General features: G+C 44.6%; 1 protein-coding gene across 1 annotated transcript; it reads left to right on the top strand.

Moving 5' to 3' along the window:
* The first annotated feature begins 204 nt into the window (after nt 1–204).
* Nucleotides 205–24,437, top strand: LOC124143256 (deleted in malignant brain tumors 1 protein-like). The gene is made up of 6 exons (XM_046512160.2): nt 205–320; nt 4,109–4,281; nt 7,884–8,025; nt 18,389–18,555; nt 18,935–19,076; nt 22,380–24,437. The coding sequence occupies exons 1-6, from the start codon at nt 239–241 to the stop codon at nt 22,682–22,684; spliced, it is 1,011 nt and encodes a 336-aa protein (XP_046368116.2). The 5' UTR covers nt 205–238; the 3' UTR covers nt 22,685–24,437.
* The last annotated feature ends 1,220 nt before the right edge of the window (nt 24,438–25,657 follow it).

The following is a 25,657-nucleotide window of genomic DNA, read 5'->3' as shown; positions in this document are numbered from 1 at the left end:
CCCTTTTAACCCAACTGTACCTGAGACCAATGTTGCAAATCTCCTCTGTTCAAAGTAACTTGTAAATGAAGACTTTCTAGACAATGATGTGAATAGTTACACATCAACGATCTAAACCTCTTTGATATAGTCAGGTTCTCTTAAAACGAAGACGCTCTGTGGGATGGTCTGCGGCTATGACTAGCGCCATAATCCGGTAGTCGGGAAACTGCGCGCTTATTCCTGCCTAGACTTCATCATGGACGGCATCGGCCTCACCGTCAACAGTTCTGTCTGGCGACTACTACTGCTGCTGGTCCACGCTTGTCCACATGTCACGTGTATGTATATGGCTCACATGTTTACACTTAATATTGAAGTAGCTTTTGTCCGTAGAACTTCTCTTCTGAAGTAAGGGGGGGGGGGGGGGGGGGGGGGGGGGGGGGGCGGTCGGGTAGCCTAGTGGTTAAAGCGTTCGCTCGTCACGCCGAAGACCCGGGTTCGATTCCCGACATGGGTACAATGTGTAAAGCCTATTTCAGGTGTCCCCCGCCGTGATATTGCTGGAATATTGCTAAAAGCGGCGTAAAACCACACTCACTCACTCACTCACTCTGAAGTAAGGAGTATGTTACAGCTTGACAAACGATCTGGCAGCCGTGTTTAAGGTGCGCGTTTATGTCTCTGCAAATCGTTTTATGTTGATGATAGGCACTGTAGTCCAGAAATAACTGTTCATTGCACATTTTTTAACCCCGGTGTTTGATTTGATCCCTGAAAACAAATATGTTTTCATTTAAATCGTTCTGTAATGTACAGAGGGTAAGCTCCGTTAATAGTTGAGATGAGTTGTTGCGTATGACACGTGTTATAACTGACACGTTCAGGTCACATGTGACACGTGTTCTACATGATATGTCGTGGCCACAAATGACACGTGTTGTACATGAAACGTTCTGACCAAATGGCACGTGTTATACATGACACGTTCTGACCTCATGACAGTTGTTATACATGAAACGTTCTGACCCACATGGCACGTGTTATACATGTCACGTTCTGACCTCATGGCACGTGTTATACATGACACGTTCTGACCACATGACACGTGTTATACATGACACGTTCTGACCTCATGGCACGTCTTACACATGTCACGTTCTGACCACATGGCACGTGTTATACATGACACGTTCTGACCACATGACACGTGTTATACATGACACGTTCTGACCTCATGGCACGTGTTATACATGACACGTTCTGACCACATGGCACGTGTTATACATGACACGTTCTGACCACATGGCACGTGTTATACATGACACGTTCTGACCACATGGCACGTGTTATACATGACACGTTCTGACCACATGACACGTGTTATACATGACACGTTCTGACCTCATGGCACGTGTTATACATGACACGTTCTGACCTCATGGCACGTGTTATACATGACATGTTCTGACCTCATGGCACGTGTTATACATGACACGTTCTGACGACATGGCACGTGTTATACATGACACGTTCTGACCACATGGCACGTGTTATACATGACATGTTCTGACCACATCGCACGTGTTATATATGACACGTTCTGACCACATGGCACGTGTTATACATGACACGTTTTGACCAGATGGCACGTGTTATACATGACACGTTCTGACCACATCGCATGTGTTATATATGACACGTTCTGACCACATGGCACCTGTTATACATGACACGTTCTGACCACATGGCACGTGTTATACATGACACGTTCTGTTCTGACCACATGGCACGTGTTGTACATGACACGTTCTGACCACATGGCACGTGTTATACATGACACGTTCTGACCTCATGGCACGTGTTATACATGACACGTTCTGACCTCATGGCACGTGTTATACATGACACGTTCTGACCTCATGGCACGTGTTATACATGACCCATTCTGACCACATGGCACGTGTTATACATGACACGTTCTGACCACATGGCACGTGTTATACATGTCACGTTCTGACCTCATGGCACGTGTTATACATGACACGTTCTGACCACATGACACGTGTTATACATGACACGTTCTGACCACATGGCACGTGTTATACATGACACGTTCTGACCACATGGCACGTGTTATACATGACACGTTCTGACCACATGACACGTGTTATACATGACACGTTCTGACCACATGGCACGTGTTATACATGACACGTTCTGACCACATGACACGTGTTATACATGACACGTTCTGACCTCATGGCACGTGTTATACATGACACGTTCTGACCTCATGGCACGTGTTATACATGACATGTTCTGACCTCATGGCACGTGTTATACATGACACGTTCTGACGACATGGCACGTGTTATACATGACACGTTCTGACCACATGGCACGTGTTATACATGACATGTTCTGACCACATCGCACGTGTTATATATGACACGTTCTGACCACATGGCACGTGTTATACATGACACGTTTTGACCAGATGGCACGTGTTATACATGACACGTTCTGACCACATCGCATGTGTTATATATGACACGTTCTGACCACATGGCACCTGTTATACATGACACGTTCTGACCACATGGCACGTGTTATACATGACACGTTCTGTTCTGACCACATGGCACGTGTTGTACATGACACGTTCTGACCACATGGCACGTGTTATACATGACACGTTCTGACCTCATGGCACGTGTTATACATGACACGTTCTGACCTCATGGCACGTGTTATACATGACACGTTCTGACCTCATGGCACGTGTTATACATGACCCATTCTGACCACATGGCACGTGTTATACATGACACGTTCTGACCACATGGCACGTGTTATACATGTCACGTTCTGACCTCATGGCACGTGTTATACATGTCACGTTCTGACCACATGGCACGTGTTATACATGACACGTTCTGACCTCATGACACGTGTTATACATGAAACGTTCTGACCTCATGGCACATGTTATACATGAAACGTTCTGACCTCATGGCACGTGTTATACATGACACGTTCTGACCTCATGGCACGTGTTATACATGACACGTTCTGACCACATGGCACGTGTTATACATGACACGTTCTGACCACATGGCACGTGTTATGCATGACACGTTCTGACCTCATGGCACGTGTTATACATGACACGTTCTGACCTCATGGCACGTGTTATACATGACACGTTCTGACCACATGGCACGTGTTATACATGACACGTTCTGACCACATACATATAATACACGACACATTCTGAAGCCCTTTAGCAAGTCAGTGTGGTTCAATCGACCATGTGCTTTCTAAGAAGATTTCAAAGAACGTCATACGACTCTTGCCCCAAAATCTTTGAATCGGGGGATATTTAAAACCAAAAAAGCAACACTGCAAAAACAATGCATACAAACACATCTCACCATTATTCTCACATGTGTTGAATTTGTATGCCCGTTGTTTAAAATCTACGGACAGTAAAGCTTATTTCCCTATATTTTTCCTTGTTTCCTTATTCGTTGCCATCAGTATATATATATTATGTACAGATAACCGTGAGCTTTATGCTACGCTGTGTTCAAATGACTGCAGGAGGCACGGGTAGCCCAGTCGTCTAAGGCGCCGCGATTCGCTGTGCAGAGTTGCGTCCCTTGGGCACGCCAGAAACCTATGATTGTGGGTTCGAATCCCAGTTCACCCCGATAATGTTTCTAGGTTTGTCAGCACCATACCCGTGCTCGTGGGTTTCACCGAAGTGGTCAACGTCTAAGACCTGCATCACTTCGGGCTTTCCTCCCACACTAAGCTGACACGCCGTGATGTAGCGGCGTTAAATCCAACTCACTCACTCACTCACTCACTCAAATGACTGCACGATGTCTGATGTATGGTGTGTACTTTTGACTGGGCGCTGTATCATGCATGTCGCCTGCGTGCGCAAAAGGGTATATTACGTATAACCTGTTTATGGTATATTTTGTAAAACTGGGTCGTGTGCAGTACGTTAGTGTCTCATAGGCCACGTAGTTCATGTATGTTACGGCATGAAACTCCGTGTTTCTGTGTATAGTAATATGTGACACTTAAATAAACTAATCCTCTTCATAATGATAAGCTACCTGTGGAGGAACGTGGTCTTTACTGAGAGGCGATATGATGTCACCTGGGTATCCGAGTACCTACACCAGCGGCTCGACATGCATTTACAACATTACAACGCCCTCTACCGAGCAGAAGATACAGATGAGATTTAACAAACTGGACACTGGCCTGTACGACACGTTTCAGGTAGGATGTAGATGAAGCTCCCCCTGCCATATCATGTTGTGGTCGACTTTTCGGAGTCCGTCCTCGCGCGTCACGCTGGCAATTACTTGTGAAAAATAAATTCGGGTAAGATTTTAAAAAGGCAAAATGCTCGCTGAACATGTTCGATAAAATAAAAAGTTTGTTGAGTGAATACAAACTCAAATTGTTCGGTTCCTTTCTGATATAGACAATGTAAAACTTGCCCCTAACAATCATCCAGGCAGCCGCCTGTGCTTTTCTCCTTTTTGGATGGAGATTGACAAATTTAATTATTGATTGTTTTCTGACAAATAGCAAATGCTGTTGTCTTACATTGTGAAAGTTAATTATGATGGCTCAAGGTCGATAATTAGACAGTCCCTCCCGTAAGACAAGTGAAGGTCGATAATTAGATTGATTCTCACAGGAGATAGGTCAAGGTCATTGTTAGTTCCTCCTAAAAAACAGGTCAAGATCGATAATTAGACTGATCCTCACAGAAGACAGGTCAAGGTCGATAATTAGACTGATCCACCCGGAAGATAAGTGGTGGTCGATTATTAGACTGTTCCTCCCGGAAGACAGGTCAAGGTCGATAATTAGACTGATCCTCACAGGAGACAGGTCAAGGTCGATAATAAGGCTGATCCTCACAGGAGACAGGTCAAGGTCGATAATTAAGACTGATCCTCACCGGAGACAGGTCAAGGTCGACAATTAGACAGTTCCTCCCGGAAGACAGGCCAAGGTCGATAATTAGACTGATCCTCACAGGAGACAGGTCAAGGTCGATAATTAGACAGTTCCTCCCGTAAGACAAGTGAAGGTCGATAATTAGACTGATCCTCACCGGAGATAGGTCAAGGTCAGTGTTAGTTCCTCCTAAAAAACAGGTCCAGATCGATAATTAGACTGATCCTCACAGAAGACAGGTCAAGGTCGATAATTAGACTGATCCACCAGGAAGATAAGTGATGGTCGATTATTAGACAGTTCCTCCCGGAAGACAGGTCAAGGTCGATAATTAGACTGATCCTCACAGGAGACAGGTCAAGGTCGATAATTAGGCTGATCCTCACAGAAGACAGGTCAAGGTCGATAATTAGACTGATCCACCAGGAAGATAAGTGGTGGTCGATTATTAGACTGTTCCTCCCGGAAGACAGGTCAAGGTCGATAATTAGACTGATCCACCAGGAAGATAAGTGGTGGTCGATTATTAGACTGTTCCTCACAGGAGACAGGTCAAGGTCGATAATTAGACAGTTCCTCCCGGAAGACAAGTGAAGGTCGATAATTAGACTGATCCTCACAGGAGATAGGTCAAGGTCATTGTTAGTTCCTCCTAAAAAACAGGTCAAGATCGATAATGAGACTGATCCTCACAGGAGTCAGGTCAAGGTCGATAAATGCGCCATCGTCATTCGTACTGTTGGGGCGGTCGGGTCAAGGTCGATAATTAGACTGATCCTCACAGTAGACAGGTCAAGGCTGATAATTAGACTGATCCTCACAGAAGACAGGTCAGGGTCGATAATTAGACTGATCCTCACAGTAGACAGGTCAAGGTCGATAATTAGACTGATCCTCACAGAAGACAGGTCAGGGTCGATAATTAGACTGATCCTCTCAGAAGACAAGTGAAGGTCGATAATTAGATAGTTTCTCCCGGAAGACAGGTCAAGGTCGATAATTAGACTGATCCTCACAGGAGACAGGTCAAGGTAGATAATTAGACAGTTCCTCCAGGAAGATAAGTGTGGGTCGATAATTAAAACTGATCCTCATAGAAGACAGGTCAAGTTGGATAATTAGACAGTTCCTCCCGAAAGACAAGTTAAGATCGATAATTAGCCTGATCATCACATGAGACAGGTCAAGGTCGATAATTAGACAGTTCCTCCCGGAAAACTATTGAAGGTCGATAATGAGACTGATCCTTACAGGAGATAGGTCAAGGTCGATAAAGGCGCCATCGTCATTCGTACTGTTGGGGCGGTCGGGTAGCCTAGTGGTTAAAGCGTTTGCTCGTCATGCCGAAGACCCGGGTTCGATTCCCGACATGGGTACAATGTGTGAAGCCCATTTCTGGTGTCCCCCGCCGTGGTATTGCTGGAATATTGCTAAAAGCGGCGTAAAACCAAACTCACTCACTCACTCACTTGTACTGTTAAATGTTAAAAGTTAGTTCATAAGTATTACGAAATCACTCTAGAGCGAGATGTGAAACAAGCACCAAATTTGGCACACAGTTATTTTGATTTGCTGTTAACATTTTTGGATATGCATATCCAAAAATGTTTGCAACATATTAAAGTAACTGTGTGCCACATTTGGTGCTTGTATCACAAAAAGCACAATTGGCTTGCTATGCCGCTGCCACCAATGTTAGATCGGGATATGACCCAGGTGACACAACAATGTTATCTTGAGTCAAGTTTGTTTATTCGGTTATATATTTGATAACAAGACATGTACGTGCGCAGCAGCACGCTCAACCAGACTAACGTCCAACCGTCATTCTCCCAGCAATATATAACCGAATAACAAACCCTGACTCGAGATATTACCGGTGTGTGATCTGGCCATATTCCGATCTGATAGTACCGACACCTCGCAAGCACTGCTTGGGCGTTTGGGGGATAACCTGATCTGCCTTTGATGGAGCTGAGGTGAGGTGAAATTGGGTTTAACGTCGCGTCCAAGATTAATGCACTTATGTAGCGACGTGCATGCACGTGTGTGTGTGTGTGTGTGGCTGCTTGTACTAGTCCAGACTGATGCCGATTTATAGTGCTAGCTCACTGAGATACCATGCCGCAGTTTAACATGAATACCCCACTCAGACACAGTATACTGACTCCGAGCCGACCAGTCCTTGTTTTAGCCCCTTAATGCCGAGCGCCAGACAGGGTAACATCAAGTACCATCTTTTAACGTCTTTTGGTATGACGCGGCCGGGGATCGAACCGCTCTCCGGGCGGACGCTCTACCACAAGACCACGGAGGCGGCGCCTTTGATGGACATATGAGAACATATACACGCGAATTAAAGCTGAGAAGAAGTGGTTTCACCTGGCTGTCTACAATTGCAGTCTAAGGTGCCGCGATTTGCTGTGCAGAGTTGCGTCCCTTGGGCACGCCAGAAACCTATGAATGTGGACACGAATCCCGGTTCAAATCCCGCCCCGATTATGTTTCTTGGTTTGTCAGTACCATACCCGTGCTCGTGGGTTTCACCGAAGTGGTAAACGTCTAAGACCTGCATCACTTCGGGCTTTCCTCCCACATTAAGCTGACACGCCGTGATATAACTTGAATACTGTTAAAAGTGGCGTTAAACCGAACTCACTCACTCACTCACTACAATTGCAGCGGGGATACTATTAGTGCAATTGTCTACGGCGCCGTGATGTATTGTGGGTCTCTTAGGACTTCCAGAATTCGATAATCTTGGGTTCGATTTCCAAATTCGCCACCATAATGATTCTTGATTTGCCAGCACTTGACGTGTGCTCGTGTTTTCTTTTTCCTAAAGTGCAAAACGTCAAAAACATGCATCACTTCCGGTTTTCCTCCCACCATCCTTCACTCGGTTACAGGTAGAGAATTCCTCCAGACAGACGATCTTCAGACGGGGAGGGAAGACAGGCTACGGCACGGTGCCCCCGGCAGCGTCTTACTTTGTCACGTTCATTAGAAAAACCGGGTCTTACTTCTATGGATTCCAAGCGACCTGGGCCGGTCAGTACTCTTTCTAATAACCTTTCTTGTCACATAAGATGAAAGTGGTTCCCTACTAATGTGAACAAAGACATAGTGAAACAGTGGCGGTGGCGTAGTCTAGTGGTAAGAACGGTCGCTCGACACGCCGAAGGTCTAGGTTCGATTCCCCACATGGGTACAACGCGTGAAACCCATTTCTGGTGCCCCGGCCCCCGCGGTGATTTTTCTGGAATATGGCTAAAAACGGCGTAAGACCATACTAAATACTTAATGTTGCTTTACTCGGCCACCATTTGCATTAATCAATCTTAATGCTGCTTTACTCGGTCTTCCTGTTGCATCACTCGGTCTTCATGTTGCTTTACTCGGCCACCTATTGCATTAATCAATCTTAATGTTGCTTTACTCGGCCACCTATTGCATTAATCAATCTTAATGTTGCTTTACTCGGCCACCTATTGCATTAGTCAGTCTTACTGTTGCTTTACTCGGCCACCTATTGCATTAATCAATCTTAATGTTGCTTTACTCGGCCACCTATTGCATTAATCAATCTTAATGTTGCTTTACTCGGCAACCTATTGCATTAATCAATCTTAATGTTGCTTTACTCGGCAACCTATTGCATTAATCAATCTTAATGTTGCTTTACTCGGCCACCTATTGCATTAATCAATCTTAATGTTGCTTTACTCGGCAACCTATTGCATTAATCAATCTTACTGTTGCTTTACTCGGCCACCTATTGTATTAATCAATCTTAATGTTGCTTTACTCGGCCACCTATTGCATTAATCAATCTTAATGTTGCTTTACTCGGCCACCTATTGCATTAATCAATCTTAATGCTGCTTTACTCGGTCTTCCTGTTGCATCACTCGGTCTTCATGTTGCTTTACTCGGCCACCTATTGCATTAATCAATCTTAATGTTGCTTTACTCGGCCACCTATTGCATTAATCAATCTTAATGTTGCTTTACTCGGCCACCTATTGCATTAGTCAGTCTTACTGTTGCTTTACTCGGCCACCTATTGCATTAATCAATCTTAATGTTGCTTTACTCGGCCACCTATTGCATTAATCAATCTTAATGTTGCTTTACTCGGCAACCTATTGCATTAATCAATCTTAATGTTGCTTTACTCGGCAACCTATTGCATTAATCAATCTTAATGTTGCTTTACTCGGCCACCTATTGCATTAATCAATCTTAATGTTGCTTTACTCGGCAACCTATTGCATTAATCAATCTTACTGTTGCTTTACTCGGCCACCTATTGTATTAATCAATCTTAATGTTGCTTTACTCGGCCACCTATTGCATTAATCAATCTTAATGTTGCTTTACTCGGCCACCTATTGCATTAATCAATCTTAATGTTGCTTTACTCGGCCACTTATTGCATTAATCAATCTTAATGTTGCTTTACTCGGCCACCTATTGTATTAATCAATCTTAATGTTGCTTTACTCGGCCACCTATTGCATTAATCAATCTTAATGTTGCTTTACTCGGCCACCTATTGCATTAATCAATCTTAATGTTGCTTTACTCGGCCACTTATTGCATTAATCAATCTTAATGTTGCTTTACTCGGCCACCTATTGCATTAATCAATTTTAATGCTGCTTTACTCGGCCACCTATTGCATTAATCAATCTTAATGCTGCTTTACTCGGTCTTCCTGTTGCATCACTCGGTCTTCATGATGCTTTACTCAATTTTCTTATTGCTTTTCCCGATCTTCCCATTGCTTTACTCCGTCTTCCTGCTGCATAACTCGGTCTTCCTGTTGCATAACTCGGTCTTCCTGTTGCATTGTTCGGTCTTCATGTTGCATTGCTCGGTCTTCCTGTTGCATTGTTCGGTCTTCATGTTGCATTGCTCGGTCTTCCTGTGGCTTTACTCGGTCTTCCAGATGCTTTACTCGGTCTTCATGTTGCATTGCTCGGTCTTCCTGTTGCTTTACTCGGTCTTCCAGATGCTTTACTCGGTCTTCCTGTTGCTTTATTTCATCTTCATGGGAGCTTTACTCGGTCTTCCTGTGGTCTTCCTGTTGCTTTATTCGGTCTTCCTGTGGTCTCAAGGTTGATTTACTCGGTCTTCCTTTTGCTTTACTCGGTCTACCTGTGGTCTTCCTGTTGCTTTACTCGGTCTCCCTGTTACTTTATTCGGTCTACCTGTTGCTTTACTCGGTCTCCCTGTTGCTTTACTCGGTCTACCCGTGGTCTTCCTGTTGCTTTACTCGGTCTTCCTGTGGTCTTCGTGTTGCTTTACTAGGTCTTCGTGTTGCTTTACTCGGTCTCCCTGTTGCTTTACTCGGTCTTCCTGTTGTCTTGCTGTTGCTTTACTCGGTCTCCCTGTTGCTTTACACGATCTTCTTGTTACTTTACACGATCTTCCTGTTGCTTTACACGATCTTCCTGCTGCTTTACGCGATCTTCCTGTTCCTTTACGCGATCTTCCTGCTGCTTTACGCGATCTTCATGCTGCTTTACACGATCTTCCTGCTGCTTTACTCGGTCTCCCTGTTGCTTTACTCGGTCTTCCTGCGGTCTTCCTGTTGCTTTATTCGGTCTTCCTGTGGTCTCCCTGTGGTCTTCCTGTTGCTTTATTCGGTCTTCCTGTGGTTTTAAGGTTGCTTTACTCGGTCTCCCTGTTGCTTTATTCGGTCTTCCTGTGGTCTTCCTGTTGCTTTACTCGGTCTTCGTGTTGCTTTACTCGGTCTTCGTGTTGCTTTACTCGGTCTCCCTGTTGCTTTATTCGGTCTTCCTGTTGCTTAACTCGGTCTCCCTGTTGCTTTATTCGGTCTTCCTGTTGTCTTCCTGTTGCTTTACTCGGTCTTCGTGTTGCTTTACTCGGTCTCCCTGTTGCTTTACTCGGTCTCCCTGTTGCTTTATTCGGTCTACCTGTGGTCTTCCTGCTGCTTTACGCGATCTCCCTGTTGCTTTACACGATCTCCCTGTTGCTTTTCGCGATCTTTATGCTGCTTTACGCGATCTTCATGCTGCTTTACACGATCTTCCTGCTGCTTTACTCGGTCTCCCTGTTGCTTTACTCGGTCTTCCTGTGGTCTTCCTGTTGCTTTATTCGGTCTTCCTGTGGTCTCCCTGTTGCTTTACTCGGTCTTCCTGTGGTCTTCCTGTGGTTTTCCTGTTGCTTTATTCGGTCTTCCTGTGGTCCCAAGGTTGCTTATCTCGGTCTCCCTGTTGCTTTTCGCGATCTTAATGCTGCTTTACGCGATCTTCATGCTGCTTTACACGATCTTCCTGCTGCTTTACTCGGTCTCCCTGTTGCTTTACTCGGTCTTCCTGTGGTCTTCCTGTTGCTTTATTCGGTCTTCCTTTGGTCTCCCTGTTGCTTTACTCGGTCTTCCTGTGGTCTTCCTGTGGTCTTCCTGTTTCTTTATTCGGTCTTCCTGTGGTCTCAAGGTTGCTTTACTCGGTCTCCGTGTTGCTTTACAAGATCTTCCTGTTACTTTACACGATCTTCCTGTTGCTTTACACAATCTTCCTGCTGCTTTACTCGGTCTCCCTGTTGCTTTACTCGGTCTCCCTGTTGCTTTACTCGGTCTACCTGTGGTCTTCCTGTTGCTTTACTCGGTCTCCCTGTTGCTTTACTCGGTCTCCCTGTTGCTTTACTCGGTCTCCCTGTTGCTTTATTCGGTCTACCTGTGGTCTTCCTGTTGCTTTACTCGGTCTTCGTGTTGCTTTACTCGGTCTCCCTGTTGCTTTACTCGGTCTCCCTGTTGCTTTACTCGGTCTTCGTGTTGCTTTACTCGGTCTCCCTGTTGCTTTACTCGGTCTCCCTGTTGCTTTACTCGGTCTCCCTGTTCCTTCACAAGATCTTCCTGTTACTTTACACGATCTTCCTGTTGCTTTACACGATCTTCCTGCTGCTTTACGCGATCTTCCTGTTGCTTTACACGATCTTCCTGCTGCTTTACGCGATCTTCCTGTTGCTTAACTCGGTCTCCCTGTTGCTTTACTCGGTCTCCCTGTTGCTTTACTCGGTCTTCCTGTGGTCTTCCTGTTGCTTAACTCGGTCACCCTGTTGCTTTACTCGGTTTCCCTGTTGCTTTACTCGGTCTCCCTGTTGCTTCCCTGTTGCTTTACTCGGTCTCCCTGTTGCTTTACTCGGTCTCCCTGTTGCTTTTCTCGGTCTTCCTGTTGCTTTACTCGGTCTCCCTGTTGCTTTACTCGGTCTCCCTGTTGCTTTACTCGGTCTTCCTGTTGCTTTACAAGATCTTCCTGTTGCTTTACACGATCTTCCTGTTGCTTTACACGATCTTCCTGCTGCTTAACTCGGTCTTCCAAATGCTTTACACGATCTTCCTGTTGCTTTACTCGGTCTTCCTGTTGCTTACTCCGTCTTCCTGTTGCTTTACACGATCTTCCTGTTGCTTTACTGTTGCTTTACCATGGACAATACTCCATACTGACATTTACCCACATGGACAATACTCCATACTGACATTTACCCACATGGACAATACTCCATACTGACATTTACCCACATGGACAATACCCCATACTGACATTTACCCACATGGACAATACCCCAAACTGACATTTACCCACATGGACAATACTCAATACTGATATTTACCCACACGGACAATACCCCATGCTGACATTTACCCACATGGACAATGCCTCAAACTGACATTTCCCCACATGGACAATACTCCATACTGACATTTACCCACATGGAAAATACTCCATACTGACATTTACCCACATAGACAATACTCCATACTGACATTTACCCACATGGACAATACCCCATACTGACATTTACCCACATGGACAATACCCTATACTGTCATTTACCCACATGGACTTTGTCCCAAACTGATATTTACCCACATGGACAATACCCCAAACTGACATTTACCCACATGGACAATACTCCATACTGACATTTACCCACATGGACATTACTCCATACTGACATTTACCCACATGGACAATACCCCAAACTGACATTTACCCACATGGACAATACTCCAAACTGACATTCACCCACATGGACAATGCCCCATACTGACATTTACCCACATGGACTTTGCCCAAAACTGACATTTACCTACATTGACAATACCCCAACCTGACATTTACCCACATGGACTTTGTCCCAAATTGACATTTACCCACATGGACAATACCCCAAACTGACATTTACCCACATGGACAATACCCCATGCAGACATTTACCAACATGGACAATACTCCATACCGACATTTACCCACATGGACAATACCCCATGCAGACATTTACCCACATGGACTATACTCCATACTGACATTTACCCATATGGACAATACCCCAAACTGACATTTACCCACATGGACTTTGACCCAAACTGACATTTACCCACATGGACAATACCCCATACTGACATTTACCCACGTTGACTTTGCCAAAACTGACATTTACCCACATGGACAATACCCCAAACTGACATTTACCCACGTGGACAATACTCCATACTGACATTTACCCACATGGACTTTGCCCCAAACTGACATTTACCCACATGGACAATACTCCATACTGACATTTATCCACATGGACAATGCCCCAAACTGACATTTACCCACATGGACAATACACCATACTGACATTTACCCACATTGACAATACTCCATACTGACATTTACCCACATGGACAATGCCCCAAACTGACAATTACCCACATGGACGATACTCCAAACTGACATTTACCCACATTGACAATACTCCATACTGACATTTACCCACATGGACAATACCCCAAACTGACATTTACCCACATGGACAATACTCCATACTGACATTTACCCACATGGACAATACTCCATACTGACATTTACCCACATGGACAATACCCCATACTGACATTTACCCACATGGACAATACCCCAAACTGACATTTACCCACATGGACAATACTCAATACTGATATTTACCCACACGGACAATACCCCATGCTGACATTTACCCACATGGACAATGCCTCAAACTGACATTTCCCCACATGGACAATACTCCATACTGACATTTACCCACATGGAAAATACTCCATACTGACATTTACCCACATAGACAATACTCCATACTGACATTTACCCACATGGACAATACCCCATACTGACATTTACCCACATGGACAATACCCTATACTGTCATTTACCCACATGGACTTTGTCCCAAACTGATATTTACCCACATGGACAATACCCCAAACTGACATTTACCCACATGGACAATACTCCATACTGACATTTACCCACATGGACATTACTCCATACTGACATTTACCCACATGGACAATACCCCAAACTGACATTTACCCACATGGACAATACTCCAAACTGACATTCACCCACATGGACAATGCCCCATACTGACATTTACCCACATGGACTTTGCCCAAAACTGACATTTACCTACATTGACAATACCCCAACCTGACATTTACCCACATGGACTTTGTCCCAAATTGACATTTACCCACATGGACAATACCCCAAACTGACATTTACCCACATGGACAATACCCCATGCAGACATTTACCAACATGGACAATACTCCATACCGACATTTACCCACATGGACAATACCCCATGCAGACATTTACCCACATGGACTATACTCCATACTGACATTTACCCATATGGACAATACCCCAAACTGACATTTACCCACATGGACTTTGACCCAAACTGACATTTACCCACATGGACAATACCCCATACTGACATTTACCCACGTTGACTTTGCCAAAACTGACATTTACCCACATGGACAATACCCCAAACTGACATTTACCCACGTGGACAATACTCCATACTGACATTTACCCACATGGACTTTGCCCCAAACTGACATTTACCCACATGGACAATACTCCATACTGACATTTATCCACATGGACAATGCCCCAAACTGACATTTACCCACATGGACAATACACCATACTGACATTTACCCACATTGACAATACTCCATACTGACATTTACCCACATGGACAATGCCCCAAACTGACAATTACCCACATGGACGATACTCCAAACTGACATTTACCCACATTGACAATACTCCATACTGACATTTACCCACATGGACAATACCCCAAACTGACATTTACCCACATGGACAATACTCCATACTGACATTTACCCACATGGACAATACTCCATACTGACATTTATCCACATGGACAATGCCCCAAACTGACATTTACCCACATGGACGATACTCCAAACTGACATTTACCCACATGGACAATACTCCATACTGACATTTATCCACATGGACAATACCCCATACTGACATTTACCCACATGGACAATACTCCATACTGACATTTACCCACATGGACAATACCCCATACTGACATTTACCCACATGGACAATACCCCATACTGTCATTTACCCACATGGACTTTGTCCCAAACTGACATTTACCCACATGGACAATACCCCAAACTGACATTTACCCACATGGACAATACTCCATACTGACATTTACCCACATGGACAATACCCCATACTGACATTTACCCACATGGACAATACTCCATACTGTCATTTACCCACATGGACTTTGTCCCAAACTGACATTTACCCACATGGACAATACCCCAAACTGACATTTACCCACATGGACAATACTCCATACTGACATTTACCCACATGGACAATACTCCATACTGACATTTACCCACATGGACAATACTCCGTGCTGACATTTACCCACATGGACTTTGCTGCATACTGACATTAAAATGATATAATTTATACCACTGTTTTATTTACCATTTGACAAACTATAATAATATGAACATCCAAAGGAATCATCACAAGAAGCTGCAACAGATTCTAATCACGTTTGATCCTTGACATAGGACTGCCATTTCGCTATCTAGTTGGAAAACAAAGCAAATGGTTTCAAAACAACATCTTCATGACAGTATGATATAATCACGGAGCTCCTTCTCTACATTACGTAAGAGGGTTGTAGCAGTTGTAGCGCTAAGTCTTTGTTAACATAAGAGGGTCACGGCAGTTGTAGCGCTAATGTTGTAAGTCTATGTTAACATAAGAGGGTCATGGAAGTTGGAGCGTTATTAGTGTGATATAAGTCAACGTTAGCCTAAGAGGGTCGCGGCGGTTGTAGCACTGTTAGTGTAAGTCAATATTAACGTAAGAGGGTCGCGGCCGTTGTACTAATGTAAGTCTATGTAAGCGTATGAGAGTTACGACAGTTGTAGCGTTACTGTTGAAAGTCCATGTAAAATAAGAGGGCCGTGGCATTTGTAGCGCTAATGTTGTAAGTCTTTTTTAACGTAAGAAGGTCACGGCAGTTGGAGCGCTAAGTTTATGCTAACGTAAGTGGGTCACGGCCGTTGTAGCGCTAAGTCTGTCTAACGTAAGTGGGTCACGGCCGTTGTAGCGCTAAGTCTGTATTAACGTAAGTGGGTCACGGCAGTTGTAGCGCTAATGTTGTAAGTCTATGTTAACGTAAGAGGGTCACGGCAGTTGTAGCGCTAAGTCTGTCTAACGTAAGTGGGTCACGGCAGTTGTAGCGCTAATGTTGTAAGTCTATGTTAACGTAAGAAGGTCACGGCAGTTGTACCGCTAAGTCTGTCTTACGTAAGTGGGTCACGGCAGTTGTAGCGACAAGTCTGTATTAACGTAAGTTGGTCACGGCAGTTGTAGCGCTACTGTTGTAAGTCTATGTTAACGTAAGAGGGTCACGGCAGTTGTAGCGCTAAGTCTGTCTAACGTAAGTGGGTCACGGCAGTTGTAGCGCTAATGTTGTAAGTCAATGTTAACGTAAGAAGGTCACGGCAGTTGTAGCGCTAAGTCTGTATTAACGTAAGTGGGTCACGGCAGTTGTAGCGCTACTGTTGTAAGTATATGTTAACGTAAGTGGGTCACGGCCGTTGTAGCGCTAAGTCTGTCTAACGTAAGTGGGCCACGGCCGTTGTAGCGCTAAGTCTATGTTAACGTAAAAGGGTCAGGGCAGTTGTAGCGCTAAGTCTGTGTTAACGTAAGAGGATAACGGCAGTTGTAGCGCTATGTCTGTGTTCAAATAAGAGGGTCGCGGCAGTTGTAGCGCTGATGTTGTAAGTCTATGTTAACGTAAGTGGGTCACGGCAGTTGTAGCGCTAATGTTGTAAGTCTATGTTAACGTAAGAAGGTCACGGCAGTTGTAGCGCTAAGTCTGTCTAACGTAAGTGGGTCACGGCCGTTGTAGCGCTAAGTCTATGTTAACGTAAAAGGGTCAGGGCAGTTGTAGCGCTAATGTTGTAAGTCTATGTTAACGTAAGTGGGTCACGGCCGTTGTAGCGCTAAGTCTGTCTAACGTAAGTGGGCCACGGCCGTTGTAGCGCTAAGTCTATGTTAACGTAAAAGGGTCAGGGCAGTTGTAGCGCTAAGTCTGTGTTAACGTAAGAGGATAACGGCAGTTGTAGCGCTATGTCTGTGTTCAAATAAGAGGGTCGCGGCAGTTGTAGCGCTGATGTTGTAAGTCTATGTTAACGTAAGTGGGTCACGGCAGTTGTAGCGCTAATGTTGTAAGTCTATGTTAACGTAAGAAGATCACGGCAGTTGTAGCGCTAAGTCTGTCTAACGTAAGTGGGTCACGGCAGTTGTAGCGCTAATGTTGTAAGTCTATGTTAACGTAAGAAGGTCACGGCAGTTGTAGCGCTAAGTCTGTCTAACGTAAGTGGGTCACGGCAGTTGTAGCGACAAGTCTGTATTAACGTAAGTTGGTCACGGCAGTTGTAGCGCTACTGTTGTAAGTCTATGTTAACGTAAGAAGGTCACGGCAGTTGTAGCGCTAAGTCTGTCTAACGTAAGTGGGTCACGGCAGTTGTAGCGCTAATGTTGTAAGTCAATGTTAACGTAAGAAGGTCACGGCAGTTGTAGCGCTAAGTCTGTATTAACGTAAGTGGGTCACGGCAGTTGTAGCGCTACTGTTGTAAGTATATGTTAACGTAAGTGGGTCACGGCCGTTGTAGCGCTAAGTCTGTCTAACGTAAGTGGGCCACGGCCGTTGTAGCGCTAAGTCTATGTTAACGTAAAAGGGTCAGGGCAGTTGTAGCGCTAAGTCTGTGTTAACGTAAGAGGATAACGGCAGTTGTAGCGTTATGTCTGTGTTCAAATAAGAGGGTCGCGGCAGTTGTAGCGCTGATGTTGTAAGTCTATGTTAACGTCAGAGGGTCACGGCATTTGTTGCGCTATGTCTTTGGTAACGTAAAAGGGTCACGGCCGTTATATAGCGCTATTAGTTTAAGCCAATGTTAACGCAAGAGGGTCGCGTACCGTTGTAGCCCTATCAGTGTAAGCCTATGTGAAACAAGTTATATATTTTATCTTCACAGAGTGTGGTGGGGACTGGACGAGCGACTCTGGCAATTTTAGCTCACCTTACTACCCCTATAGCTATTACAAGCTGGCTCATTGCAGCTACACGATCACTCCAAGCAGCGGCAACCAGATCATCCTGACTATCGAAAAGCTCAACTTAGCAGTCGGACATTTCCTACAGGTAAATGTATGAATGATATTCCACAGGCACGAAGGGAGCACGGGGGGGGGGCCCAGTCGTCTAAGGCGCCGCGATTCGCTGTGCAGAGTTGCGTCCCATAGGCACGCCAGAAACCTATGATTGTGGGTTCGAATCCCGGTTCGCCCCGATTATGTTTCTCGGTTTGTCAGCACCATACGCGTGCTCGTGGGTTTCACCGAAGTGGTAAATGTCTGAGACCTGCATCACTTCGGGCTTTCCTCCCATTTTCAGCTGACACGCCGTGACATGACTGGAATATTGTTAAAAGCTGCGTTAAACCAAACTCACTCACTCACTCAATCATTTGATTTAGCTTGATGTCGATGACGTCATGAACCAGCATCAGTGTTTTTTTCAGGTGAAAGATGGAATGGGGCGCAGTCTGGCAAACCTGACAGGAATTATGGCGTTCTATCACTTCGGACCATCCTCCTCCTTCAATGCTGAATTCAAGACATTTTGTTGTCAACAAAGCACAGGATTCCACGCAACATGGCAAGGTAGGCACACGTGGTTCCACGCCATCATCATGGATTTCCAAGCAACGTGGCAGGTAGGTACACGTTTAACCACGCCTATCAGCACAGGTTTCCACGCAAAGGGGGGAGGTAGGTACAAGTTTAACCACGCCTATCAGCACAGGTTTCCACGCAAAGGGGGGAGGGTAGGTACACGTTTAACCACGCCTATCAGCACAGGTTTCCACGCAAAGGGGGGGAGGTAGGTACACGTTTAACCACGCCTATCAGCACAGGTTTCCACGCAAAGGGGGGAGGTAGGTACACGTTTAACCACGCCTTTCAGCACAGGTTTCCACGCAAAGGGGGGACGTAGGTACACGTTTAACCACGCCTTTCAGCACAGGTTTCCACGCGAAGGGGGAGGGTAGGTACACGTTTAACCACGCCTTTCAGCACAGGTTTCCACGCAAAGGGGGGAGGTAGGTACACGTTTAACCACGCCTATCAGCACAGGTTTCCACGCAAAGGGGGAGGTAGGTACACGTTTAACCACGCCTATCAGCACAGGTTTCCACGCAAAGGGGGCAGGTAGGTACACGTTTAACCACGCCTTTCAGCACAGGTTTCCACGCAAAGGGGGGAGGTAGGTACACGTTTAACCACGCCTTTCAGCACAGGTTTCCACGCGAAGGGGGAGGGTAGGTACACGTTTAACCACGCCTTTCAGCACAGGTTTCCACGCAAAGGGGGGAGGTAGGTACACGTTTAACCACGCCTATCAGCACAGGTTTCCACGCAAAGGGGGAGGTAGGTACACGTTTAACCACGCCTATCAGCACAGGTTTCCACGCAAAGGGGGCAGGTAGGTACACGTTTAACCACGCCTATCAGCACAGGTTTCCACGCAAAGGGGGGAGGTAGGTACACGTTTAACCACGCCTATCAGCACAGGTTTCCACGCAAAGGGGGAAGGTAGGTACACGTTTTACCACGCATATCAGCACAGGTTTCCACGCAAAGGGGGGAGGTAGGTACACGTTTAACCACGCCTATCAGCACAGGTTTCCACGCAAAGGGGGAAGGTAGGTACACGTTTAACCACGCCTATCAGCACAGGTTTCCACGCAAAAGGGGGCAGGTAGGTACACGTTTAACCACGCCTGTCAGCACAGGTTTCCACGGAAAGGTGGCAGGTAGGTACACGTTTAACCACGCCTGTCAGCACAGGTTTCCACGGAAAAGGGGGAAGGTAGGTACACGTTTAACCACGCCTATCAGCACAGGTTTCCACGGAAAGGTGGAAGGTAGGTACACGTTTAACCACGCCTTTCAGCACAGGTTTCCACGGAAAGGTGGAAGGTAGGTACACGTTTAACCACGCCTATCAGCACAGGATTCCACGCAAAGGGGCAGGTAGGTACACGTTTAACCACGCCTTCCAGCACAGAATTCCACGCAAACTGGCAAGGTAGGTACACGTTTAACCACGCCTACCAGCGCAGGATTCCACGCAAAAGGGCAGGTAGGTACACGTTTAACCACGCCTTCCAGCACAGGATGCCACGCAAAGGGGCAGGTAGGTAAACGTTTAACCACGCCTACCAGCACAGGTTTCCACGCAAAGGGGCAGGTAGGTACACGTTTAACCACGCCTACCAGCACAGGTTTCCACGCAAAGGGGCAGGTAGGTATACGTTGTACCACGCCTTCCAGCACAGGACTCCACGGATGCACATTGAACGTTTTGGATACCTGTCGCTGAGTTCCACCAGCATGCCATAAGCCCATGGGCGTTCATCACGTTGTAGCCAATCCCAATCTGATCACAGATACGGTTTTCAAGCAACAGTCGAATGCTCAGTGTTGTTGTGGATAATGATTACTAACAATACTAATGACTCAGCGCTGTTTGACGACCATACAATACACGGATGTGCCAAATTAAGAATGACCCGCCTACCCACGTGCTCGGAGAAACTGCATGATACCCGTGCAATGTCTCGGAAACCGTTCTGTCTTTGCAAGTCGTTTTTAAAAGCGGATCTTTCTCCTGACGACCTATGATAACATTAACATTTAATGATCCACTATTTTTAGAGTATACGTGCTTCTTCTTTGCAGCAGAAAAAAGGGTATTTTCTTGTCAGTAGGTCAGTATATCAAAGTCATGATGATGATTCATATATTGACGAGGTTACATGTGTGTCATGGAGAAACCACTCGAAAGTAAATGTCTCCGACTTAAACAATGATATGGTTGATATCTATATATTTTGGCATAATGAGATATAGCTGCGCCAGTTTTAATTGTCAGTTTTAATTGCCAGTGAATTCCTAGCTCAGAATCTCTTACAAGAACAATAGCGTGATGTCACCATGTTGACTCTAGTGTAGTAAGTGAGTTGGGTTTAACGTCCCTTTTAACAGTATTACTGTTATATCGCGGCGTGTCAGCTTAATGTGGGAGGAAAGCCCGAAGTGATGCAGGTCTCAGACGTTTACCACTTCGGTGAAACCCACGAGCACGGGTATGGTGCTGACAAACCTTGAAACATAATCGGGGTGAACCGGGACTCGAACCCACAATCATAGATTTCTGGCGTGCCCAAGGGACGCAACTCTGCACAGCGAATCGCGGCGCCTTAGACAACTGGGCCACCCGTGCCCCCTTACTCTCATGTAATCCCCAGTAACACAGCCCGCACGATAAATAGGGGGAGACTACCAAATGTAACTCTATAAATATTGAATAACATTTTTGTAATATTTGAAAAAGTATTAATGGTAGAATACAAGTTAATAAAAATAGGTTTTACAAAATAGTATATCACTGGAGGTTTTTGGCAGGGAAAAGGTATACATTTTTTTGACATCATTAGAATCAATTGCTAAGTTATTATGCAGCTTGCCGTCTTTCCTTGCCTCTCAGTAATATCATTGAACAATGCGGTGAAGCTATGAAAATATCTTCAGCAACCCATGCTTGCCGTAAAAGGTGACCCTGCTTGTCGTAAGAGGCGACTAACGGGATCGGGTGGTCAGGCTCGCTGTCTTGGTTGATGCATGTATCCCAATTACATGGATCGATGCTCACTATGACAATCACTGGATTTATGGTCCAGACTCGATTATTTACAGTCCGCCGTCATATAGCTGGAATATTGGTGAGTGCGGCGTTAAACAACAAACAAACAAAACAATGCAAAAACATATCACAGGCACCACTTGCTAAAGTACACCTTCTTATACTGAGCATTTATACTTTCGCATCACTACCTTCGATTTCTGCGAGTCGACCCTATGTTTTGTGAAGCGAATTTTTCAGACAATGCTTATTTACAGCTGTACAACCAGAAAAAGCCACGCCCCCAGCATTTGGTCAAACCATTCTCGGCATGTCGGCATTTTCCAACATGCCGGCTTGTGTAACCCGGAAGTTCACGAAAGTCTCCACGGACGGACTCGGCCTCTCGTGTACCATTCGGGAGAAGATGGCGACGTTGGATTGTATGAGTGCCTGCAAGGCGGAACCGTCATGCTCCTACTTCACCAACTGGAGAGGGTCCTGCGCGCTCCTCCGACACGACAACGCCTCCAGCCAGCCTCTCCCGCCTACACTATTCAACATTAAGGATTTCACCGGTTAAATGAGTGGCCGTCATCATTGAGGTTGCGGCTGGGATTTGTTTGGAGACTAGATATTGTTTGGAGACTAGATATTGTTTGGAGACTAGATATTGTTTCAGCTACAGCTGCAAAACCCGATACTTTTTAATCATTATTTTTTTTAATTCAAAAGTCTAAAACATTTTTTTTCAAGAGTTTATGTGGAACAATTTATTCGATAAAATCCCAGCTGTAAGAGGAACCTTGTATCAAGGTCGTAGTTATCTTTTTCGACGCGGGTGGGAGGGGGCAAATATTTGTACAGGTATCACTTGTCCCCAACTTGATTGAAGCTTTTTTAATTGTTTTCAAGAGTTTATCTGGAACAATTTATTTTTTTCGATAACAATCCAGTCATCCCCATCCCCGTCCCCCACCCCAAATTTCAGGCTTACGGCAATCATTAACACCCATAAGGACCTCCTTATTTGTATTCATAATTACAGGCATATACGATATGATCATAAATACGAAACCAATTTACCGATCTGTACTGCAGAGCAAAAGAAAGCATACACCCATGTTTAGTGATGGCTAAAATGAAACAAAACAAGAAACGGTTATTCGATGGTGATGTATTTGATACGGGTAGCATAGGCGATATCACTGCATCATATCAATGAGTATCACACAACTTGTGACGTGCACATGACGTCACAAGGAACATGGGAATCACAATTTCAAATCCAATTTACAAGTATGATTTCTTTTGCCGGGACGTATACAATTCTAGTTTCAGGAACTCGTACGATTTGGGAAGGTGGATAGAGCGTTATCACGCTCGTGAAACAAGAAATAGGACCGAACATGCCAAGCATACATTAATTATTATAATTATTATTATATTTAAGATACACAGATGCTCAAAGCAAACGCAAAGTGGTTTCACTTGTTGCGTTCTGAAAGCTGGCGACCAACCGAGTGAGTTGCAATATTCTAGCAATATCACAGTGAAGGCACACAAGAAATATACCCATTTGAGAAATCAAACCCGAGTCATAAGCGAGACTAGACAACCTTTAACTTCCAACCGGGTAATGTTATGGCAAGATTGGCTGGTTACCATTGTGAGCCAACACGAGCATCTTCCACGAAAATAATACATGAGCTTCGGAAGTCAACCCGTGATGATCCCAGGGCATTCGTCACCACTCGCCTCTTTCCGTAACCGCTATTCGGCTTGTCCCGGAATAACACGAGTTGGGCACGAATGGATCCCAGGGTAGAACAGATGCCCAGCCATCTTTGTTTGTCGTAACAGGTCTTACGACAGCGCGATACAAGATACACATTACCGTTTAGAGTAAAACGTGCAAATGTATTCAAATTGTATGTGCGAAGAAAATCAGCTGTATATATTCTTAAATCACTTTTAAATGTGAAATATTTCATGTTATTAAGAATTTACTTAAATATTCTTGGCGTTTATGGAGATATATAAAACTAGGTAAAACCCGACGTAGTACACGGTGTAAATCTACGTCGACATGATTAAAAACTAAAATAATTTTTTTTTAAATACTAAAATAATAATAATAAAGTGCAGTCTGGGATACAATTGTTTGGGTAAGGGGTGCAGTGAGCGATCGCAACTCCGGTATTATAGTAAGTACCTTCAGCTTTGTTCGCAGAGCTGTATGTTTTAAATGTTAGGTTTTGATACCAGCTCTCAGTTGTGTTTAGTCGTGGATTTCTCCAGGTCCTTTTTGTCTAGTTCACAATCTATTTATATAATTATTTAATGTATACTGGTATTATATACGCACTGTTACAGAGCGAATAACAGCGACAGAGCTCTTTCCCTAGCCACAAGAAATCTCTGCTAAAATCTGAGTCGATTATACGAATCCGACTTTATCATGAGCATGTGTTTATGAATCACTATCAAAAAGTGATGATACCAGGTCTTCGTATCCTGCCCCACCGGTAGCACCCGTCACAAACACATGCAAAGGTAAGTCAATAAACAACACACGGAAATGTATGGTACACGTCAAAATAGGTAACAGCATCGGACATCATTTTGTCACCCATATGTCAAATTTGGAAGTGTCATCCACGTGTTTTTCTTAAAATATTTTGAAACCTTCACTGAGGCCTTACATGTTGTAACCATGATCAAACAACTTCTGAGCAAGAGTCGTATGACATCTTTGAAATCTTGGTAGAAAGAGTATGCTCGATTGTATCTCAAAAGTCGTGAAATTTTAACACCAAGGGTTGGAGGGGCAGGAATATTGCTCGACATGAAGGGAAAGTTGAAGTCCTCCCTCTTGGCATAAAGTCTTGTGGAGAGTGTTCAGTCAGTCTGAATCGTTATGCATGGATCTAAATAGTCAACAGATGAGTCAGTCTCACTGGTCTTCTTTATTTCTAGTTCAGGTGGGTAAAGCAGTGGAAGGCAATTGGCTATTTGACCATTATTGAACAATATCAGATCATCGATTTACCTGAAGCATAAGTTAACCATCTTGGCCAAATATCCCTTTTTTAACTTTGCTAATCAGAGCATAAATTCCCATTCATATGCCTAAAGAAACAGATCAGCAAGAAGGGGAGCACAGTTGGTGCCCGTGGGGATGCCGCCTGCATCGTGTCTAAATGTCTTATCCCCAATTTTTACATAGATGTTATCAATGAGGAAATCCAGCATTTCACATAGTGTTTTCTCAGTGAACTTCAGATGGAATTTGCTTTCACATTTAACAATTGGCCTGAATCTCTGAAGACATATCTGTAACTGTATCCATGGCATCCACGTGTTGTAAACAAATGCCCCATAGATCAAGGATTGAAGTTTTTCCTAAAGTCTGTCATGAAGTTTTTCCTAAAGTTTGTCATGTGGGCTCGTGTACAAATTTGAAAAATCAAATGTTTTGACAGAATTTAACTTGTTCTTTTCTGAGATTTCAAAACGTCAAGCAACTTTTTTATCCCAATGATATTAATTCCAC

Source organism: Haliotis rufescens, unplaced genomic scaffold (assembly GCF_023055435.1).
Source record: "Haliotis rufescens isolate VD_foot unplaced genomic scaffold, xgHalRufe1.0.p SCAF_30, whole genome shotgun sequence".
NCBI classification, from domain to species: Eukaryota; Metazoa; Mollusca; class Gastropoda; order Lepetellida; family Haliotidae; genus Haliotis; species Haliotis rufescens.
Note: the sequence above shows the minus strand (reverse complement) of the source record. Positions and strands in the feature narration are given on the sequence as shown.

What these genes read in the sequence shown, in the direction of transcription:
- LOC124143256 (XM_046512160.2), top strand. Translation starts at nt 239, where the DNA reads ATGGACGGCATCGGCCTCACCGTCAACAGTTCTGTCTGGCGACTACTA. An exon ending in CGCTTGTCCACATGTCACGT is followed by an intron (nt 321 to 4,108) that starts GTATGTATATGG and finishes CATAATGATAAG; the next exon opens with CTACCTGTGGAGGAACGTGG. An exon ending in ATTCCAAGCGACCTGGGCCG is followed by an intron (nt 8,026 to 18,388) that starts GTCAGTACTCTT and finishes TTATCTTCACAG; the next exon opens with AGTGTGGTGGGGACTGGACG.